Here is a 21,763-nt window from a genome sequence, read left to right on the forward strand (position 1 = left end):
TTCCAAGAGCTAATTGAGAAGATTGATACCACTCTCATGCATCTTCATTACATTATAACATGTAATTTAGCTGACGCTACTATCCAAAGTGACTTCTAATAAATGCTTCTGTGTTGAGAATGCAATTTTTAAAATTAGGACACGATCAGCTTAGCATAGCATAAAGACTGGCAGCGATAAAATGTTAAAGCCAACTCGGACTTAAGTCACATAGGCTACTAAGGAGTGGTGCCTGTGTGTGTTTGTCTTTGTGACAATAAATAGTGAAAGAACGAAGACCTGTTGCTTCTCTACAAGCAATCTCCACTGAATCTTTTTAACAAATGTTAATTGCTTCCTGCTGCAACCTCCTTGAAAAAGAGATCTCCCTCTAGCTGAGTAAAAGAGACACACTTGTTTGGGCTTTCAGAGAAGAAAAATAAAGGAACCAGAAAAAGAGACAACAAACAAGTGAAAAAGCCCGTAGTAGGAACTGAGTGACCTAACTTTTTGCATGTGCGGTAAGTTCTTCCACGCAGCTCTGAAATGTCATATGCATACAAGGGGCCTTATTCAAACATCCACCTCTAGGTGTGGGTGGGCAGGCCGTCAGGAGTTTCCCCAGCGGGCCTCAGGTCACACCCTGCTTGTCCCCATTCCTCTGTGACCTTCCTGTCTGCAGTTTATTTATTCCACATTAATAAAGGTCATAAACAAAAGGAAACTCTGTTGTGTGGCACACAGCGTAAACAGCATTGACACAACAAATAGTTAAGAGGGGTATGGTTATGATGTGAACCGAGTAGCTTTTTCTTATTTCTCTTGGGAACTGAAGTGTTAAAATAAGAAGCATTTGATGATTGGCAGCTGCGTTAAAGCAAATTCATCAGAATGAAGTGAGTGAGATAAAAAAAAAACTGATAGTGTTTTTTTTTATGCCATGCTTTTGGCTGGATTTTCCATTAAAGGGATAGTTTGGTATATTTGAAGTGGGGTTGTATGGGGTACTTAGGCATAGTGAGTGTGTTGCCTTATGGAGCTAGCGGTTAGCGCAGTCATTTTAAGGAGTTTAAGGGAGATTTCGCTGTAGCAGAAGTCAGCCGTGTACTGTTACAAGGGGGGCCAGAAGAAAAACCTTTTTTTTCCTCCACATATATAAATGCTAACTTAAAACCAAAAGATTCCTTCAATTGTACACTAAACTGAGAATTTTTCCACAGCTTCAGTTTGCCGCCAGACAGCTGTTTGCTTTTGTTTTCTTGTGTCTCTTGAATAATCTGCAGGAGCTCTGAGTCAAGCAGCTGATTGGCGGAGTGATAGAAAAATAAACATCTGTCTGGTGGCAAATAAAAGCGGTGGAAAAAATCTCAGTATATCATACAATTGAAGGGATATTTAGGATTTAAGTTAGCATGTTATATATGTGGAGAACACATTTTTTTCTGCTGGCCCCGTCTGTAACAGTACAAGGCTGACTTCTGCTACAGAGACATCTCCCCCATACTCCCTAAAATGACTGCGCTGCACCGACAGCTCCGTAAGGTAACACATTAACTATGCCTGAGTAACACATACAACCTGACTTGAAAAATACTGAACTAGCCCTTTAATGGGTAGTATTTCCGCAGATCTGTGAACCTTAGCACCAGGAAAAAAACGCATGACAGAAACTTTAATAACCGGTCGATGCCAAGCATCAGTCATTAGCTAACTAGAGAACAATGAGATCATCAGAGAATCAGTGGAATGGGAGCTGCTCTTGAGCACTGGCCTAAAGTCAGGATGATCTCATAACTGAGCTGCTCGAAGGCAACTTTATCTCTGTTCGTGCCAATGAGAGGTTTAATGCAGTCATTCACTCACACCAACACTTTGGATCATCAGGATTCAGTTTTATTCAGTAGTCATTTTCAAAGTTGAATAAGTCACAGTGTAAATAATACAGTTTTCTCTCTTGCTCCTAGCTGGAATCCCTCTGGGCCTTCTGGTTCATTCAAGGAGTCAGCGCTGTTTTTACATAACAATACTACCACCATGTGGCCAAGAGGGGGTACACACAATCCATGTATTTATTTTAAATAATAGATGGACAGGCAGGGAGATGTTATTTATTGTAAGCAAGTCCATCTGTAGACCCCTTGATTTGGATAAGCAAATACTTCCACTGTCACACACTCTCTCTCTCTCTCTCTCTCTCTCTCTCTCTCTCTCTCTCTCTCACACACACACACACACACACACACACACTCACTACTGTGAAATACATCTCATTAAGAACAGAGGAGGGATTCCAGGATGAACAGGCATGCAGTAGATGTTTGTATAAAGCATCATATTGGTACTTTAAGTAAAAGTACCAATTTGACAATGTTAAAATACTTATTTACAAATAAAAGGGGTAGTGATTTTACTAATGTTACTTTTCACCACTGGTGTTTACAGTATAAACTATTGTTCATGCATCAGCACATCTGGTTTTGACTGGGTAATTTCTTTTTTACCATCATCTATGATTTTTGAATTAAGTAGTTTCCCCACATGATACAGTCATGCAAAAATGAAATTTTATCTTTTTTTAAACTTTATTTTCATTTCATGTCAAATAAGTAAACATGACAAACAGTCATGTGATAATATTACATGACTCTGTGTCAGCATATTTAATTCCTTATCCTTACTATAGACGGCCATTAGAAACCCTTTAACATATAGTATAAATTATTATTATTAACAACCTCAACGATTTTCAAATCACTTATAAACATAACATTAACACTGTTTATGCAATGACAAATTTAGTGTAAATTATTTGCGGAAAACGTACCAACGTATAATGTATACATAATCAACTGTACACTTAAAAATACTGGCAACACAGGTAAAATTGTCAAGGCACAAATACTCTTTTCACAGATTGGCTTTGCTGATATATCGTGAGAACATTTTACATGTACATTTACACTTAAATATAAAAAAATATTTCTGAATAGTAAATTTGAAAACCCAAAATTTTGCTTTAAATTGTCCGATTTCATTTAGCATTTGAGTAATTTATTTTTTATAAACAGTTAATACCACACTGTACATCTAACTCTTCTTAGAAGGGAATTGGGTCTAAAGACTTCCTGATTGTGTTGTTCTATCTCAGAATGTTACACTTCAATAGGATCGAGATCATGGTCATTTTCAAGGAAATGTATGTTAGTGTGTATGTGTTTGCATCTACAACTTGGCTTCTCCGATGGTAACAGGTTCAGCTGGGCTCCCAATGCTGCAGTCAGAAGATCCCTGTTAATCAAAACAGGTTTGTTAGTTCAACAGTTTTAGGGATTCAACATAGAAATGGTCTTTTCACAAAAAACTTCTAAACATGAAAGTTTCATAAGTAAATCTGCAGTGTCAAATGAGTTCAAAGGTTTTGTATCTACACCTTAAAAATGTCTTTGTACACCAATAAAGACCTGAAGTATCATACACAATAAGATATTTGATTTAAAATCAGCTTTAATTGCAATTGATGTAGTTGGAGAAAATCAAAGACAGAAAAAAAACTTTGTTAAAAAAGTGGCTGATTGTGTGGATAAACAGTGTGATTGTAAGACACGGAAAAAGAGAAAGAGAAAGAGAGAGAGACTGGAAAGGCAGGTGTAACAGTGACATAATTGGTGATTTTCGACAGTGGGTGCTGATTGCTCTCCTACCTTTGTGCATCTGCGTGTCGAGCTAAGATTTGAGCAGATTTTTTTTTGAGTGAAAGGTTTATTGATCAGGCTTGAGAAGGAGGAGTCTGCGGCTTGGAGATTAGCGCCGTGGCTCCGTAGTCTTGTCCCGACCTCTGCCCCTCCTCCTAAAACAACAGCTAATCATCACTTCTCGTTCAGTTGTTCATCATAGCGGTGTGTGAGTCTCCAGCCCGGGAAGTGAAGTTTCTGATACAAAATCCAGCTTGGATGTTCAAGGAATAGTTTAACATAAAATACAAAAAAACTCTAATTTGGGTTTATTTGGAGCTGATGTTTCCTCGATATATAACCGGGTTTGGATGTACATTTTTTTCAATTATTTAAAGTTTTAGTTGTTTCGCAGCTTTCAGGCCACAAAAAGCAGATAACACATGAAATCAGTGAGTGAAGGGTTTTATTCAATTCACTCACTGTGATAACTCTAACCCTAACCTGCACGAGTCAGCTCAAACAAACAAGTTACATTGTGTTAATTAGTGAGCTTGAAAGATGTTGAAAAATCTTGTATTTCTAAGCTAAGCTAATTGTCTCCTGGCTCCAGATGCATACGGAGAGTGGTATCAACTCTCCAAACAGAATTTTTGAATATATTATGAGCCATCCCTCAATGTGTGGAATTTCACTGCTGACGTCAGCCCTCATCAGTAACTTCACCGTAGAGCTTGGAGACCCACCCACGCATCAATAATGACGGCTTTGTCCACAGTCCTGTCACAAGGCAGCATAGCTTTTGTGTCAAATTGGATTTTTAGTGTTTACTAGAATTTGTGTCCATTTCGTCTGTCCTTGGTCTTTTTTTTTCAGACATGGATTTTAGGTTATTTCTCAAACAAGCTGCACAAAGCAATGCTACTAATGGTTGGCAAGCTACACAGTGGTGAAGTATAAAATAGTGTATTATGACAAAATCAAGACACTGTTGGTTAAGATCAGGGGTGGAAATCATAGAAATTAAGTATTAACTGATGGGACTATTTGGAAATAATCCTTAAACTCAGTACATTTATTCCAAAAATCATGCATAATGAAGCTGATTCATGCGCTGTTTTACAACATGCAGACATCCGAGAAAGATGAAAACAGCCCGACAAGCAGCACCGAGCCACCGACAGACAGTGTAGCAGTATCGGGCCATATTCAATAATATTATTATGAAGAATTTGTACAAACATGCAAGCCGACTAAAGACAGCAGCAAAATAGACAAAATATGGAACAACAGAGTAAAAACAGGACACACATACAGTATGACTTTGACTGCAAGCCTTCCATGCAACCTTCTGATAAGCCAACAAATAACACAGAGACATTTGGACTTGTCGCAGTAGGTAAAGCACAGATGCTTCGGATGACATTAACAATGGTTCAGTTCTATTCAAAGGTCTGGGGTTGAGCTGCGACACTGACAGTATACCAGTCTCTGGAACTCAAACAGCTAAATGGAATTCAGCCATCCCCCATTTCATTATTCACACCTGGGCTTTAACCTATTGTGACAAGTGAAAACGTCTATTCCACACTATACTACCACCAGCATTGTTCCCTTCCCGTACATCCCCAACAAACAAAACAACAAACAAACAAACAAACAAACAAAGCATAACCATGTTTGTTTAAGTTTTGTCACTTACTTTAGCTTTGGCCAATTGGTTTGCATTTTGTCTTTTCAGATCAGACTTGATTAAACCTGCATTGAAATAAAGACACAGGACATGTGAAGCCTGTGTGAGATAATAACACATACATCTTTATCACAAAGCAACAAAATAATGAAAATGTAACATCCTAGGTCCACCCCAGTGCTGTAATTACATCTCTAAGGTGTTTTGCTGATTAATGATTTAGAAAAAAGATAAGGTTAAAGGACATGGTGTAATACAGGTGACTATCCAGTAGGTGGCTCCTACGCACAGACTCATAAGAATCATACCAGTGGCTCTATTTGAGTAGAATCCACCTTTGACAGTATTTCCCAAGACTGTGTGGCCTTGGCAAATCTGAAGGAAATACAGTGTGTCTAACTCAAGAAGTCATTTTCTCAACTTTTCCTCAAATCTTGCATTGCACAATTATATAAACAGCTAGAAATCTTTAACCTAATTTTCCACAAAAGGAAGTTTCGCAACAAATTCTAACCCATGCAACTGAATACATTACACAGAGCCAACACTGTTAGTGCATTTTGTAGGGACCTTCACATGAGACTTTACATCAAAGAAGGGGATGTTCGGCTGTGGTTCTTTCACACAAAGCTGCTCTTTGCCTTTAAAAACTGGAACAAAGACCACAACAAGAATTCCAGTCATATGTTGAGAATGCTGAGTAAGGTCTGGTGACCTTTGCGAGCAGAAAAACAAAAGAGTTTTGCAGTAGGCTTTTCTAGTGTGTGCAAAGTTTAGCGCATTGGTGTCTTAATCACTTTGAAAATAGTAAATGAGCTTGAATGAGCTTCAATGGGCCATGCAAAAAAGACATAAGTGGCTTTGGGGCTACTGGAGTATGACATCTCACTTTAAAACACCCAGGGAAAAAAACTGCTACTATGTGTATGCAAGCATGCGTGTGTGCAGCATTTCTGACGGTATGTCCATTACCCTGCTAAATGTTTACTGCTACACCCTCGGAATAGTTTTTCTAGAAACTTCTGCTTAGAGCTGTGCTTGATAAAAAAAAAATTGCATAAGAATATGCCTGTGTGAGGGAATGTTGGGTCTTTAGTTGTAATATTAATGGGAAAGATTAATAGGCCATATATGCCTATCTTGTGTGTTTGTCTCTCAGACTCTAGGTCAGCCTTGGAGCCTGTTAGGAGACACTTAGGTCAGTTGTATAGATAAAGTCTCATCTCATTAGACTCCAGAATGTTGTGGTTCACTGTGTTCAGCTCTGAACCAAAACATTGGTATGCTTGGTGCCCGAGCCGGGGAGGTGGTAGAGATAGCGCGAGGTTAAAACACAGCTCTAAGCATGAGTTTTGGAGAATTGAAGTGCAAGTCACGAGAGTTGCAGTCCGGTTCTCCTTGGCCAAGTCTGTAATAAATATTGCTTCATAATTCATCCAAGTCTCCTGAAATATTCTTCCACCTGAGTTGACCTCCAACCTTAACAGAACTTCCATCACAGCCTGCAGTAACAAACTGTCTTTTACCCAAACTAAACTCTCTAACCCTAAGCCAGTCCCCGTTTCCAAATGCTTTCCTGTAAATAGGTGACAACAGTCTTTGTTCAGTATACAGTACAATAAAAACACATTTGTCACTTTGTTGGAAATGTACAGCGTGTATCATAACAAAACCCGAAGACAGTCCTTTAGGTTACACAGTTACCATCATTTCTATTCTTGGAATTCAACATTTTCCCACAGGAGCATTGGTATAGTCATTACAGAAACAGTGACAGACAAAAGGCAAAACCTTTTTGCAGTGCTGTATGTGACATAAAGGCAGTAGCTCGCTATGACTCCACACACGTTTGTTTCACACAAGAGTTGTTACCTGTAATTATTGTGCCGATTAGAAGAAAGACGCAGAGGAAGATGTTTCCAGCCAGTGTGCCGAAGCGGTCGATGATTTTCCCCTGGCAGATAGTGAATATAATGCCAAACACCTGTGCATGCAGAATGTGCAGTAGTTAGGAATAAAGCTGCTGTCTATAATACACACAACCACCCTGCAATTTAGCTTATCCTCACTTTGAGCACTCAGCAGCTTAGACCATAAGAAGCTAAGGCAGGTCAGAAGTGGCATTGATATCATTTCCTTGAGTTCCTTATTGCAGCTAAAAGAAGCTGCATTTAGCGGGAAAAGCTGCAGTAAGCAGTATATACTACAGAGTAAATGGTATTCTTGTCTCTTAAATTATTAATTGAAAAAAATGTGCCAGTCTTTCAGGGCTCTTACATGCTTGTGTGTTATTTGTAAGGAGGTGTTTTTACTATGTCGTGATGTAAATCACAGTTTGCCAAGTTTTTTTCCTGCTGATTTTTGTTGTTGTTGTTGTTGTTGTTGTTGCACTAATATGTTGAAAGTTACCGAACCTGTGCTGAACAGTTAAGGAGTCCAGATGAGGTTCCCTCTGACTCTGGGTACGTCAGCTCCACCGCAAACTCAAAGCCCAGCGGCAGGTAGCCCGTCATGAAGAACCTGGACACACACACACACACACACACACACACTCACACACACACACACACACACACACACACACACACACACACACACACACACACACACACACACACACACACATTAAACCTAACTGTTAAACAAAAAGAGGCACATGTTGCTTCAATATTCACTTTTTTTCTTCTAAATCAGGACAATACTCGTACTATTTTGATCTGAGTATCAATACGACAGCCTGGATTGTGCATGTACAGGATTAGGTACACATCATCAGGCCTCTGCATTCCAACAATAACGTCACAAGTGGATGAAAACTTTGAACCTATATGTTAATGTCCTCTCAGGAACTTAAGCACTAATTGTCTGCTGCTTCTCTTATGAGATACAAGAACAACAGGTTTGAGAAGCAGACCAATGACATCACATTATTTTTTCCCTCAGCGACACAAGGTTGTCCTTGCAGTAAAGTCACAACAAGTGACAAAAGGTTCTTAAACAGCAAACAGCAGCCAAACACATCAGCCTGTGTCAGCACATATTTTACAGAAACACTTCTTTGACATTTGTGCGTACTTCCTCTGCCAATAAATGTGCTTTGATAACAAGATCACAGAGCGCTAAAACACGATTCTTGCTTTTTACTTTAAAGGTAAAACATTACTTTGTTTTGTGATTCGCTGATGGTAAATAGAGAAGTACAAATTCTTGAACACACTGACAAAAACAAACGATTAAATAAACTTTAACTGTATCAATTGAATACCAGGGATTCCAGCAGGAACATAAAGCTAATTTAAGCTTATTTAGTCTCCATTAAACAATGCAGCTGTCTGTTAAATTATCTCAGCCAAAGTCACATAAGCATTTTTAACTGTCTGGCATGTGTGTGTGTGCAGGTATGGTATATTGTGTAGGCGTAGGCCTTCACGGAAAGGGCTGGCACAATCTGGAAGACCAATCTATATGTCTATGAAGAGTATAATAACTATGTGTAAAGATTTCCTACCAGATAGCACATAGGACTCCCTAGAAGGCAATGATAATAGAAAGGCGCATAATCGCATTGAAGTCAATTTAATTTGTCCTGTTGTTTCTATCCATGACTTCGCTCTTTTATTTTATTTCAACCGTTTGGTGAAGACCTATACTGAAATAACTATGTGATCTGCTTAAATGTTTTTATATTATATATACGTAAAATAACATCAATGTATATACGTATTACGTATATAAAATGATGTTATTTTTATTGCTCAGAGGAAACAGCTTTTTTTAGTTGGGACATTGAAAGGTTAACAAATCAAGTATCATCAAAACATTAAAATGATGTCAATCCTTAAATCCTATTATTTCTATAAAAGAAAGAAAGAACAGATCAAATGAAAGAATACCCAAGAGCCCCGGCGGTGATGAAGACCACCCAGAGGTGTCCCAGACTGAGTGTAGCTGCGTAGACAATCATCCCCACCAGAGACATGAAGTACACCGACAGGGTTGTCTGCCTGGAAAAAGCACACAGGATATATATATATACAACAACATTGTTATATCCATAAAATTAATTGTACTACCGCATTTTCAAATGGTGCTGATAATGTCCTGCCCTCTCACAAAATACCTAGAAGGAATAGGACCAGAACTGGTTTAATTTGATATTAATTTGATAATACAACTGTACAACCTGGCAGACATGTTATCATGTTATTATTTATTATGCACCTACAGTATGCACTCGTGGCACTTTATTCTGTGGGTTGTTTGATGTTGCCGCTTAACGCAACAACTACTAATGTTTGACCCATAGTCTGATTATGTGTTAAGTTTTTACTCTACTATTGTTTTATGCTTTTATGATTACTTACCTCTTAGATTATACAGTATCTATCTGTTTTGGACTTTCATTTGATCGTATGTGTTTATAAGGGAGTGGTTTTATTTGTGGTGATGAGCTCACCAATACAAATTCCAATCATGTTTCAAGACATCCATGAGCAAGAAAAAATGAATTTGACGCGTCTGTGAGATCTCATGTATAGCCTACAATTACAAACAATGTTTTTGAAAGAGAACAACACTGAATGTTAACGTCTGTTTATAAAGAAGAATCCACAGGGTTGCTTTAAAGCTCAATACACAATTTGCAGACAACAAAACTCTTGTAAATGAGTCAAGGGGGGCTGTAACCCCCTGCAGGGCAGACACTGCTGTCACTACACAGCCACACGGCTCACAGGGCAGGAGCCAGAGATCAGAGAGGACGTAAGAGCAGCACACTCCACCTGGATAAACAGAATAAGGGCCCCCACAGCCAACACAAAAACACTAAACAACATCTGAGGCCAAAAGATTCAAAAACAGGACTCGTGCAGTTGCCCAATGATTGAAAAAGATAGTTGCAAAAAAAGAGTTGTACATTTTGGACTGTTTCAATTTTTCAATCCTGTGAAATAAGACTTAAACTCCCTCCCTGTGCATCTTTTTTGATTCCCAAACACTTACTTGTAAGTTTTAGTTTTGTCCAACCAAATGCCACAGATCAAGGAGCCGACCATCCCCGCAATGACAATGGTGAGGCCAATCCTCCCAGCATTCACCTCTTCTCCCTAAAGGGTTCAAGGAAGATAAGGAATTAGCTGGGGACCTTACGGCCCAACATACCAAGGAAAGGCAGTCTCAGCATCCCCATACTCCTGTACGTCTAGTCAAATTGCCATATGTGAAATTGTGTCAGTGCGGACATTACAACACTTCCCATGTGAAATGGTAACCCTAAAAAAAACTTAGAATTAACAATCAATTCATAAGTCCATTCGGAATGCAAAATATAACAGCTTTGCTAAATTCTCAAGCCTTGAAGGGACAAACTGTTCAAAGTATAACAAAAATGTGTGGTACTAGATTGAGATATTATTGGAGGTCAGAACAGAGGAAACATTAAAGCATGACACTGATGCATAATGTCTATCTAGTCAATACTATCCATATACAGACACAGTAGGCAGAACTTACAGGGTAGTGCTCGATGATCATGCGGTTCAGCAGGGTGCCAACGGCGTAGAAACAACCCACGTTCAAACCTGTGAGTTGGGATATATTGTCAAACAAAGTCTGCTACACAATGGTACCACCACAAACCACGGGACAAATATATATTTCAGGAAACATTTCACAGGTTCTTTTACCTGCACTGAGCTCACTTCAGCAAATTACGAAATGTTGTGAGAGGACCAATATGTTTTTGTTTTATTTAGCTTAGTGAAATAAACCTAATCAGGCTGGTTCCCAAACAGAAAGTGATCCCAAACCAAGATTTCCTGTCAGAGGATGGTCCTGCACTGTTTTTTTCTTGAACAAAGGCTAAACATAAAAGTCATAAACATAGTTACAAACTATGCAGAACCAATATACACCTACATAAAAATATTTTATTATTACACTGGAAAAATGCCACGAGAACACATCTAGTGAGGATGTAAAACGCAATATATAATATGCTATTTGCAAATATGAGTGCTTAAATAATGTCACTTGAACAGAGCTGGGCGCTTAGGAATGGCAGCTACAGCTGAGTTACACAGACAGTGACAGGTGTAGCCTGAAGGACAGAGAGTGACGACCACAGGTTAAACCAAGTCGTATACCGTAAATAGTTATCTGGCCATACAGATCATATGCAGGGAGACTGAAGGACAGAAAGACAGAGGCACGCACACTCATAACACACCACTGATAGTGACGTGAACGGGAAGAAGAGGTTAAAGGGCTTCCTTGAACTGCTCACAACTGTTAGACTGTTAGCTTTGTGATTCGACAAACTTGACCGGACTGCAAATGAGCTCATTGAATATCCTAGAGTTACTGCCACGCCATACAACCTTCGACCTTTGGGTCACATCGACCGAACACAGCGGTTAAACATTGTCAGAAAATAAACACACTTTGAACCTGACCAGGAATAACTCTACGACCTTTAGAATAACTTGACTTAACTGAATTATAGGAGATTGGGTGATAAGATAAACCTTTAAGATAAACGTTTTGAAGGCTTTCCCCCCACAAACAAAATAGCTATTATCTTGGGAGAATCACTGACGGTGCAGTGCGAGTCAGTGCAGGCGTGAAGGCGTGTCTTATGAGACTAGTTTGGAGAGACAGAGATGAAATGGGGCAGAGAAGGGGGGAATGACATACAGAGTAACCACACACTTTAACCACTTCACTTAGAGGGCCCCCCTTATAATTTCAATTTCTAACATCAGCTTGTTTTCAAAGGATTTTTAAAAACATTGTTTGAGGTTTTAATTAATTCAACATTAAACAAATTCTGAACCTTGGAGGGTATAACGTTATGATGACCAACCATATGTGATGATGAGGAGGATGAAGGCCTTGTTGCGGAGCAGCCTGAGGATGGAGGAGATGTAGGAGTACTGCTCTGGTGGGATGCTACGGGCCGTGGCCTGGGCCTGAGTCGGAGGGAGTGTAGGATGCTCCTGGAAGACTGACAAAAGGAGAGACCAGACATGTTAAACACATGTATCAACAACAACAACAGAAAACACTATTTAAAGGTGCACTATGTAACTTTGGGTGTGTCAGAAAAGTGACATTTTCTAAAGGTAGGCTATATTCAAATAACTGAATGAACCCTTTCCTCACGGGAAAATTGGATCCCTGGATCACTGTTTGAAGTTAGAAAGCTTCCTGAAAAGTTACTGTGGTTGTTTTACAGCAGCAGGGCCCACAGTTGGGTTTACAAACATATTCTAGTCTTACGTTTGGTTCCAGGTTCCTCAAAATAATCTTGTTTTGATTTCGAATGATAGAATTATTCAATACTAAGAACTAAATGTAGAGAAATGTGTTTTGCAAACTAACTGCAGGCTCTGCAAATGTAAACAAATCCCACTCCTCTGAAACGGCATAGTGCACCTTTAAATCTGCTACGCGAAAAAGTGAGTTCAGTGAAAGGAGAGAGTGGACTATGGATGTACATAGTCACAAACACACTACTCATGTACAAAATAGTGAAATAGTACATTATAACATACATATGTGGTGTTGTTCTATGTCTTTGCAGTTATCGTCAAGAATATTGCATAGGGGAGAACGGGGTAATTTGTCACACGGGTTGGTTGTCACAATCGTTATATCTCGGAACCAGAAGGCGCTGTCTGTGAAATTGTGGTATGTAAATATCCAGAATTGGGATCAGAGGTCACCTACATAGTCTTCCTTGGAGTTAGACTGCTGAATTTGAGGTGAGACGACTGTTTGTGTTTTTCATGTCAAATTGAAAATATTTAGCTCCTCAGTATTTTTCTTATAGGCTTTTACACAATGGGTTTATAACAAAACACTTGTTACCCATACAACGTGTGAAGGGTAAACTATAGTTTAGATTGTGGTTAGCAAGTTAATTAGTTGTCAGATGGTTGTTGGCCTTGATGCTAGCAAGAAATTCAAGTTGGGGTTGGTCGTCACATTTTTTGGGGGGTTGGTTGTCACATGTTATCTCAAGGCTGCAGCCAGAAAAGGAACCCAATAACAAAATAAATTGTCAAGCTGTATCCTCACTGACACCCCAGAGAAGGAAAGAATAGAGCAGGAAAAGGCAGCTAGCATGCAAAAGAAAAAAGGACAACAAAATCAAAACAACCCAGTGCATCCCAAGCTAGACCAGCTGCCAAGGCTACAGTAAGATATGTAGGCCTATTTGTCAACTTGACAATGCAATTAAACTTTCAAATTTAGTTCTACTTTCTTGCCTTCTTTTTAAGATTATTTCCATTAAGATAACATTGTGACAAACAACCCCATAGTGTTTGACAACCGACCCCTTGATGGGGTTGGTTGTCACAATGTGTAAGGGTGTCTTTGATGATTAATTTCTTCTTTATTACAATAAGATAGAAAAAGTGAGGGGTACACATTTCAAGCCAACACCTTAAGCTTCAATTTAATGTAGGAATGACTATTGAAAGATGTTTAGGTGATGAGCAATTCTCACTAGAGTAAAAAGTGTGCCTACTTACCCCGTTCTCCCCTATGTGGTTCTCCTCTTTCATATGCCAACAAGACTGCAAACTGCATAAATGAGCACTTTTGCATATATTCCCACTGCACAGCAGCAGGGAATTCTTGTGGAGTGGTAGGATCCATTCCGAAAAAGTTGAACAGGTCCGAACACGCGTGATGCACACCCCCCTATATAGTCATTTTCAGACTGAAAAGATAAGTTAGCCGGTCTCTGATTCAAAGGACAGCCATGTATGTTTTATTTTAACTGTGAGGTGACCTGACACATATCTTCTTGGAGCTGAGCCAGCCTTTTCTCCTTTCAACCCCCCCCCCTCCACAGGCAAATGTGACCTGAGGGTTTGTGTCCAGTAACCAGTTTGCACTAATCCTTAGAACCATTACATGCTCTTTGAGACAGTTGTTTTGAGAATTCATCATGAAGGTTCTTCCTGATCTCAGCTGCATTTGTCAACCCTTGTGGTCATTTCTATTCAAATATTCTTTGGAGGGATCAAACTGATTTGTACTATTCTGAAAACAGTGCTGGTGTGCATGCTGATTTTGCACCCCCCGGGGATTCCCCTTATTCAGTCAACCAGGTCCACTTATGATATGGTTGGCTTAATGCAGACCTTCTCTCCGTGGTTAACTTTAGAGGAGAGCAGCAGGCAAACTTCTTCCCTCACCTCTCTCTTTACACACACGTTATGCAAATCTCTGAATCCTGGGACTTTGACTGCCCGGCTGAGTCACAGCAGGCCTGTTGCAGGGCTACAGATGGCCCTGCCAGCAGGACAACGCTCACACATGGCATCCTGCATGTATGTGTGAGAGTGTGCTAAGTGTGTGAGTATGTGTCATATCATGAAACTACAGTGGCCAACTAGTGTGACTAATCACAATGGAGTAAACATTTTCAGAATCATTTCTCAAATTTGTTTGAGTGTTCACTAAAAAAATGCAGTGGGCAAAAATTAAATAAACATAAGTTTCAAAAACGCTCGTGGCACAATGTCAAACTTGACAAACAAGCAGAGGATAAACATTTGAAGACCTGCTTTAAAGAGCAGGAAACTAATAGTAAATATGCTAATGACACTGCCAGTTTAGTCAGTCTGAATTTAGTACATGGCGCTACTATTGAAGGCCCCCACAAGCATCCTATTGTATTTCTGAATGCAGAACTACGATCGCCCCCTTTCTCCCACAGACCCGACAGGACAACAGCTTTTTTCATGCAAACCGTTCCTCCTCCATGACGACTACTAACCAAGCCCAGTGTTCTCTATGGACGAGAATCACACACTTACAACATTGTCAATACAAATATAAAGTATACTACAACTAAGCATTTTTTTTCTAACAACTCATATCCTGTTTCTCGTGTCAAGTCACCCAAAGATCAATTCTTCTATTTCTGATATTTTCCATAATTAACATATACTTTACAAGATAAAACTCTTTTTCCCCCAGCGTGCTGAAACACTTCTGTCTTGTGACATTTCTCCCGGCCTTACTTTTGCCACAATAGTATCTTTTTTTTCTTCACTTCAGGGAGGGTTTGTGTCGGCGAAAACGGGCAAGTCAGCAGTTTTCTTGGATCCTGAATGGCACCTTTTGTCACAGAGTAAAAGTGCTGTTATAAACCATCATCAGGTAGATCCACTGAATAAGAAAACCCCATTGTCCCAGACAATACACATACAAAAAAAACTGAGTAAGTGGAGAAGTGGAAAAGCTAGAGCGACTGAGGTGATGAAAAGATGTCCCTTATTTGAGGGCTTCATTGAGGACTTCACGTCTTTATCAATTCACAACAGACAACTGGTTACATAGTTTATTAATCACATTTAAACCCAGCACAAACTGCTGAAACTGCAAAAAAACAGATAAGCCTTCTCTGTGTCTGTCTAGCCAAGCAGGAAGTTTCAGTTTTATGTGCAGAGGGTTTTAACATGTTTGGCTCCGAAAATACTGCAAACACTCCAACCTGAAGGAGGTGAGTGCTAAAGCATTGAGAAATTACACCAACATTAACTCCAGAAACAAGGCTATGGTTAGTCTCTGAATAATCCAGACCTTAATATGAAATGGTTACATTGGAACAATTTTGTGCTGAGGAAACCAATGCTTTGAGCAGCACAGACAAAATCTATTCACTTCTATTAAAGCAGATATTTCAGAGATGCCCGTCTCAACACTATAATAATATTTGTTAAATGAACAGAATACCGGTTTTGTGATATGGTTGGACTGACCCTTTTAGTGCTACATGAAAAATCTTACCAAAGACAACAAGGATGAAGAGGAAGGTAGCCACTCCCGCTGTGATGTAGAACATAATGCTGATGTGGTGAGCCAGCTCGTCTATGTCGTCAACATTAGGCACCAGGATCGGAGGCACAAGGAACCCGATGGCAATACCAAGCTAGAAGACAATGAACACATGTAACACCAATTAGAGAAAAACACACACACAATCTCACACATACTGACCGAATGGTACCACAACTTGTGCTTTTAGAGACTATAACTACTTGTTTTGAGACCACTTAAAGTGTGTATTATAGTAAAGTAATATTAGTTATTGGTTTTTAATGTAAATTTTACAACTTTAAGACCAAATTGATATTTAATAGTAAGGTAGTTTATATTAAAAAACATTGGCCACACATTTTGATTTTTAAATATTAATTATCAAAATTAATTCTTTCAAATTATTTAAGCATCCATCCCAGCTAAACTAGTTTTGATTTAACAAGCTCTGCTAAAATATCACTCATCTGTGTGATTACATTTTTTTTAAACTTTAAAACAGCGTAACACACAAAGGATGACGAGAAGCTTTCAGTAAAGCGTTGAAGCAATTTTCTCAGGACTCTCGCACCGAGACACCAGAAGTCGTATGGGGCTCTCTGGCATCCAGTGTGCAGCCTCACGTATTCTACAGACAGCTGCCCGACGGCCTCGCTGTGTGTGTGGACCCTGCTGCGGTTGTCGAAAGTGAAACAGGGATTAAATAAGATATTTTGGACGAACCTGGTTCCCCAGAACACCTATGGAACACGCGGTGGAAACCTCTTCCTCTCCGAACCACACTGAGGCGAGGTAAGAGGGAATACCAAGGACAAACACAGTGGCCACGGAGCACACAAACTGGCCAAAAAAGGTGATTGGGAACAGGTCGGGACCGGCGCTACCGATTTTGATCCAAGCGCCGATGCAGTTGAAGGCCGACCCGACGAGGACAACTTCCCTCAAGCCCCTGTTGTCCAGGAGCCACAGGACGGGCAGAATGAGTGGGACGTAAGTGAGCAGGTAGATCAGGGACAACCAGTCGATGGCCAGAGAGTCGATGTTGTAGAAGCGCATGAATATGTTGCTGATGATGCCGTACTGGAGCCACATGAAGGCGTTGCTGGCTGAGACGGCGCTGAAGATAAACAGCATGACCCAGCGACGGTGGTATAGTTTGATCTCAGACTTAGGGACCAGCTGTGCCCGGTCACCGCTTGAAGCCTCAACAACATCTAACCGGGAACCAATGGAGATGGATTTGCCCAAGTTGGGTCCTGGACTCCACTGCGGCAGAGAAACATTCTTTGGAGCATCGGAACACGGCCCTTCTTCACTACCGAGTTCAGGAATTGCATTGTTGCACTTCGAGATTTTGTTTAGTGTCATTTTGACCGTCCTAAACTGGGCCCCCCTCCCCAACAATAAGATTCCAAGGTAAGAGGAGAGAAGTCACAGCTTGTGTCCTGTCCTGCATGCACACTGCCTTGTGTGGAAAGATGTTTCTCTCAAGAGGCAAACCCAGCTGGACTTACTGGGGTCCATTCACAACCCCTTGCACATGTCTTCAGTCCTGTCATGTGATGTTAATATAGGAAATCAGCCAATTGTACCTAAACCACTCCTACTAACCCGGACCATGCATTCCCATTTAACAGCCATACATATGCAGACAGACTTATTCTTCTGTTGACCTTCAATGACATCTCTTGTGAAGGGTAAGTCATTTGAATGTGGGGAGACATTGCTACAACAGGTTATTGTTTTCAAGTCTATTGATTATAGATCATGTACAGATTGATCCCTATTCTGCTAAGGACAACACATATCTAGAATATTCCTTTCTCTTATCTTTTTATCGGAAAGCTGTTTAAAAAATATGTTTCACCACAGACTTTGGCAAAGACTTAATGTTGTGTGTGCCCATGCTTTAAACGATCTGCTATTCAAGCCTTTGAAGACGCTGCACATCAGAAGACACTGATGCATCAATAAACAGACAGCAACAGGATGTCTATGTGATCATTGACTTGGTACGATAAAGATGTGCTGATAAAAAGGAAGTTTAGATGCAATAAAATAAGACATGACACCACCCAAATGTAGGCATAATTTGTAAAGACACACCAGATAGCTAGTCAGGTCAAGTATGTGAAAGTTGTTTGTCATACACAAACAACGACAAAAAAAGGGTTTTCTGATGTTGTCAAAATACACTATGAGTTCTCGTCTGGCTCTGTGCAGGTGTAAAGGGACAAATGTTTGTCACAGACAGCAAATTTCCCAGCTCCAAGTGATGACTTTTCAGTGACATTTGAGTTGATGTTGAGTAAATCGACTTTTTTTGCATTTCTTAGTTAACCCACTAGTGCAGGGGTGTCAAAAATGATTGATTGGCCCGTGGCACATTTTAAAAATATAATGTAATATGGCCCTTTTAATTTTTAAATAATTTAAATGCACTCATTATATTACAGAGAAATATGTCCCATAAAAGAAAAAGATCACCAAGCCCATCCCAGAGGACCCTGCATAATATTTTATTTTAAATTAATATTATTATGGAAAATCCATGTGTCCTTCTCCAATAGCTTCTAATTCATCTGACACAGTGTCCCCATTTTTTTTCATACAAAATTCTTCAGATTTAGCCTCTTAATTTCCCTCTCAAAGTGCACCAGATTCATGCATTTCACTTTAAATACTTAACAAAATCTCCCGGGGGGGCATACCCCCGGACCCTCCTAGGAGGGTCGGGATCTCGGTTGGCTACTATTTTCACCCAGCTGGACATTGGTCGCAAAAGCAGAAAACACTGGGTGTATCAATGGCATTTAAAAAGAGGGGAAATGTGTCTGTTTAATATGCAAGGAAAGTGTTGCCGTGAAGAAGGATTACAATTTACGAAGACACTATGAAACTAACCATCAGAGCAGCTACATGTCCTGATAAATGTGTTATTTTTGCAAAGTGGCCCGGCCCTTCGTAGATTTTTCTGTATGTGGCCCTCAGTGAAAAAAGTTTGGACACCCCTGATTTAGATGAACAGCATATGATAGCATTACACTAAAAGTCGTTGGGAGTGTGGATGTTTGATTGTTTTTTTTTTTTTTCAAATATTATATTGTATTATATTATAGTATATTATATTGCATTGTATTGTATTATATTATAGTATAGTATATTGTGTTGAATTGTATTATATTGTATTGATTGTATTATGTTTGTTATGTTGTATTGTATTGTGTTATGTTATGTTATGTTATATTTTATTTTTGTGATACATTGTACATTTTATAGCGGTATGTAAAGAGGGTAGGCATAATAAGCCTCGGCTTCGTCCTATACCCTTTTTCGGCCATTGATACTTTTAAGGAAAGTTGTTTGTTTATCTTCTTTGTGTTGTGTCTTGTGGTCATGGACCGAAAATAAAAACATTTACTACTACTACTACTACTTACTACTATGTGCTTTCATTAAAGCAAAGTCAGATTGATCAAAGGTGTAGAAAATGTATGTGGCGTTTATATGAAGAAGCAAACGCGAGCTACAGTCAGAAACGTTCAATGGTTAATGCCCTATAACCCAGCATGTTTAACAGGTAACATATCAAGTCTAACACAATACCATTCTGTATGTGCTTAAAGCTTTGATCTGATGTTTCGGGGTCCTATAGTACTGTATCACTTTCAATGTAATGTAGTCTTCTCTGAAAACGCATTATGCCACTAAGTACAACCAAAAGCTACTGTTTATTGTTTGGACTGACACACTGGTACAAGATTACCATTCATTAGTCCTCACTCACAGCCATGCTACATTGAGGAATGCCCGATTCCGCCTAAATTCTACTATTCTCTTCCATTTCTTGAGGAGGGACTAGTTTGAATGAAAAAAAAATCAGTTTTTTAGCAACCTCTTAGCTTTAACTGTTGTATTGGTTATTTTGTATCACCCTAAGAGACAGTACTGTTCATAAAGGTTTATTAAAGAAATATAAAGACATAATGAAAAGACAGGTTTTTTTCTTCAAATATGAGCAATTGAGGAAGGTAGTGTTCATCCAATTGTTTTACGCTAATGAATAATACAATATGTGTTGCACTGACGCACAGGAGATGCCAATATGTAGTCGGCTGACAGTGCGTAATTACGCAAACGTGCCAAATGGATGTGGTAATGTCCAGGAGGTGGTGGTCAGTGGAGATATTTATTTAAATCAATATTAAAACTGATCAAAAGGTGAAGATCCTAACCTGCCCGAGTTGTAACTGATTAGTGGACACAGTATGTATGATCACAGCCTACCTGATTGCCAAACACACCGATGGAGCAGGCGGTGGACACTTCCTCCGAACCAAACCACACCGACGCGATTCTCGACGGCATGCCGAGGATGAACACCTGCGCGCACGAGCAGCAGAACTGTCCCAGGAAGGTGACGGCGAACAGGTTTGGTTTGACGCTGGCCACTTTGATCCACGTCCCTGCACAGTTGAGCGCAGTGGCCACCAGCGCGATGACCCGGAGTCCCTTTTTGTCCAGCAGCCAGGTCACCGGGAAGATGAAGGGAATGTATGTGAGCATGTAGATCATGGACATCCAGTCTATGGTGAAGGCGTCCACGTTGTAGAACTTCATGAAAATGTTGCCTATGATGCCGTACTGTATCCATTGGTAGGAGTTGCACAGTGAATATGCACTGAACATGAAGACCATTATCCAGCGCCGCTTGTACAGGCGGGTGGGTGACAGCTCCTCATGACCGCTCAGCTGACCCTGATCGTCGGCGCGCTGCACCTCATCTCCTGCCACCAGCTCGACATGGTTCTCCAAGTCCGCCTTGGTTTGATTCTCGATTAGTTTGATATCTCCTAGCGCTTCTTTTTCGTTCATATTGAAGCAGTCTCTTCAATAAACACATGGAGTAAAGTTCCCACTTAACCACGGTGGGTTATAGGCTAACACCGCAAACAAAACTGGAGGTGGTTGAGAGACGCCCAGTTTCCTGGGTAAACACAGAACACCCGGCGCTTTCCGAACGTGTCAATTCAACCACAGACAAACAACTGTAGGCTATGTTTCAATGAGCGAAAATATAACGTTCAAATCTCTCTTTATCTGAATGGTGGCTAAACCAGCAGTGCAGGCTCTTCTACTTTCAGTTTGTGTGTCACCTCCAAGTCCATAACATTCGCTTCCTCTGCGGGCTGAAGTTAGTAGGCCTATAGTCGAGTCGACAATGCGCCCGAAGCTGGTGCGAGTGAATTAAGAGTAACGGGTCAGTTTATGAATGAATATTGCTTCCAGATAGAGGTTTTCCGAGTGTTAACACGTGTGGTGAGCCTGGCTTGACCCTCTACCCGGACCTGAAAAACCGCTTTGGGAACTTGAAATAAGTTGTTGGACTTGCAGGCAGGCAGGCTCATGGGCGGAGTTTCATGCACCGATCACTGTATTATCAGACTGTATTAACACACACTTTAGCTGTCATCGTCTGTCACCTCGCCTATATGCGATTTCTTCTCCGATATATTTGATCTGTTGTGTGATTTGTCAAATACTACAGCCATTATAACTACTTCATTACAAGTTATACTTA

General features: G+C 40.0%; 1 protein-coding gene across 2 annotated transcripts; it reads right to left on the reverse strand.

The window, feature by feature from the left end:
* Positions 1 to 1,875: 1,875 nt before the first annotated feature.
* Positions 1,876 to 21,506, reverse strand: flvcr2b (FLVCR choline and putative heme transporter 2b). 2 transcript variants are annotated; one of them, XM_080048286.1, is made up of 11 exons: positions 20,470 to 21,506; positions 16,153 to 16,294; positions 12,206 to 12,346; positions 10,855 to 10,922; positions 10,345 to 10,448; positions 9,237 to 9,347; positions 7,758 to 7,863; positions 7,216 to 7,327; positions 5,353 to 5,408; positions 3,681 to 3,826; positions 1,876 to 3,267 (listed from the first exon to the last, which is right to left on the reverse strand). In XM_080048286.1, the coding sequence occupies exons 1-10, from the start codon at positions 21,055 to 21,057 to the stop codon at positions 3,746 to 3,748; spliced, it is 1,509 nt and encodes a 502-aa protein (XP_079904412.1). In that variant the 5' UTR covers positions 21,058 to 21,506; the 3' UTR covers positions 1,876 to 3,267; positions 3,681 to 3,745. The 2 variants fall into 2 exon arrangements, with proteins under 2 accessions (XP_079904412.1, XP_079904413.1); XM_080048287.1 differs by lacking the exons at positions 5,353 to 5,408; positions 7,216 to 7,327 and having other exon boundaries at positions 3,681 to 3,823.
* Between the last annotated feature and the right edge of the window lie 257 nt (positions 21,507 to 21,763).

This window comes from Ammodytes marinus (genome assembly GCF_949987685.1).
Source record: "Ammodytes marinus genome assembly, chromosome: 19".
Lineage (NCBI taxonomy): Eukaryota > Metazoa > Chordata > Actinopteri > Uranoscopiformes > Ammodytidae > Ammodytes > Ammodytes marinus.

What these genes read in the sequence shown, in the direction of transcription:
- flvcr2b (XM_080048286.1), bottom strand. Translation starts at nt 21,057, where the DNA reads ATGAACGAAAAAGAAGCGCTAGGAGATATCAAACTAATCGAGAATCAA. An exon ending in CTTCATCCTTGTTGTCTTTG is followed by an intron (nt 12,347 to 16,152) that starts GTAAGATTTTTC and finishes TCCTTTTGTCAG; the next exon opens with TCTTCCAGGAGCATCCTACA. An exon ending in AATCGGCACAATAATTACAG is followed by an intron (nt 5,409 to 7,215) that starts GTAACAACTCTT and finishes ATTTCAATGCAG; the next exon opens with GTTTAATCAAGTCTGATCTG.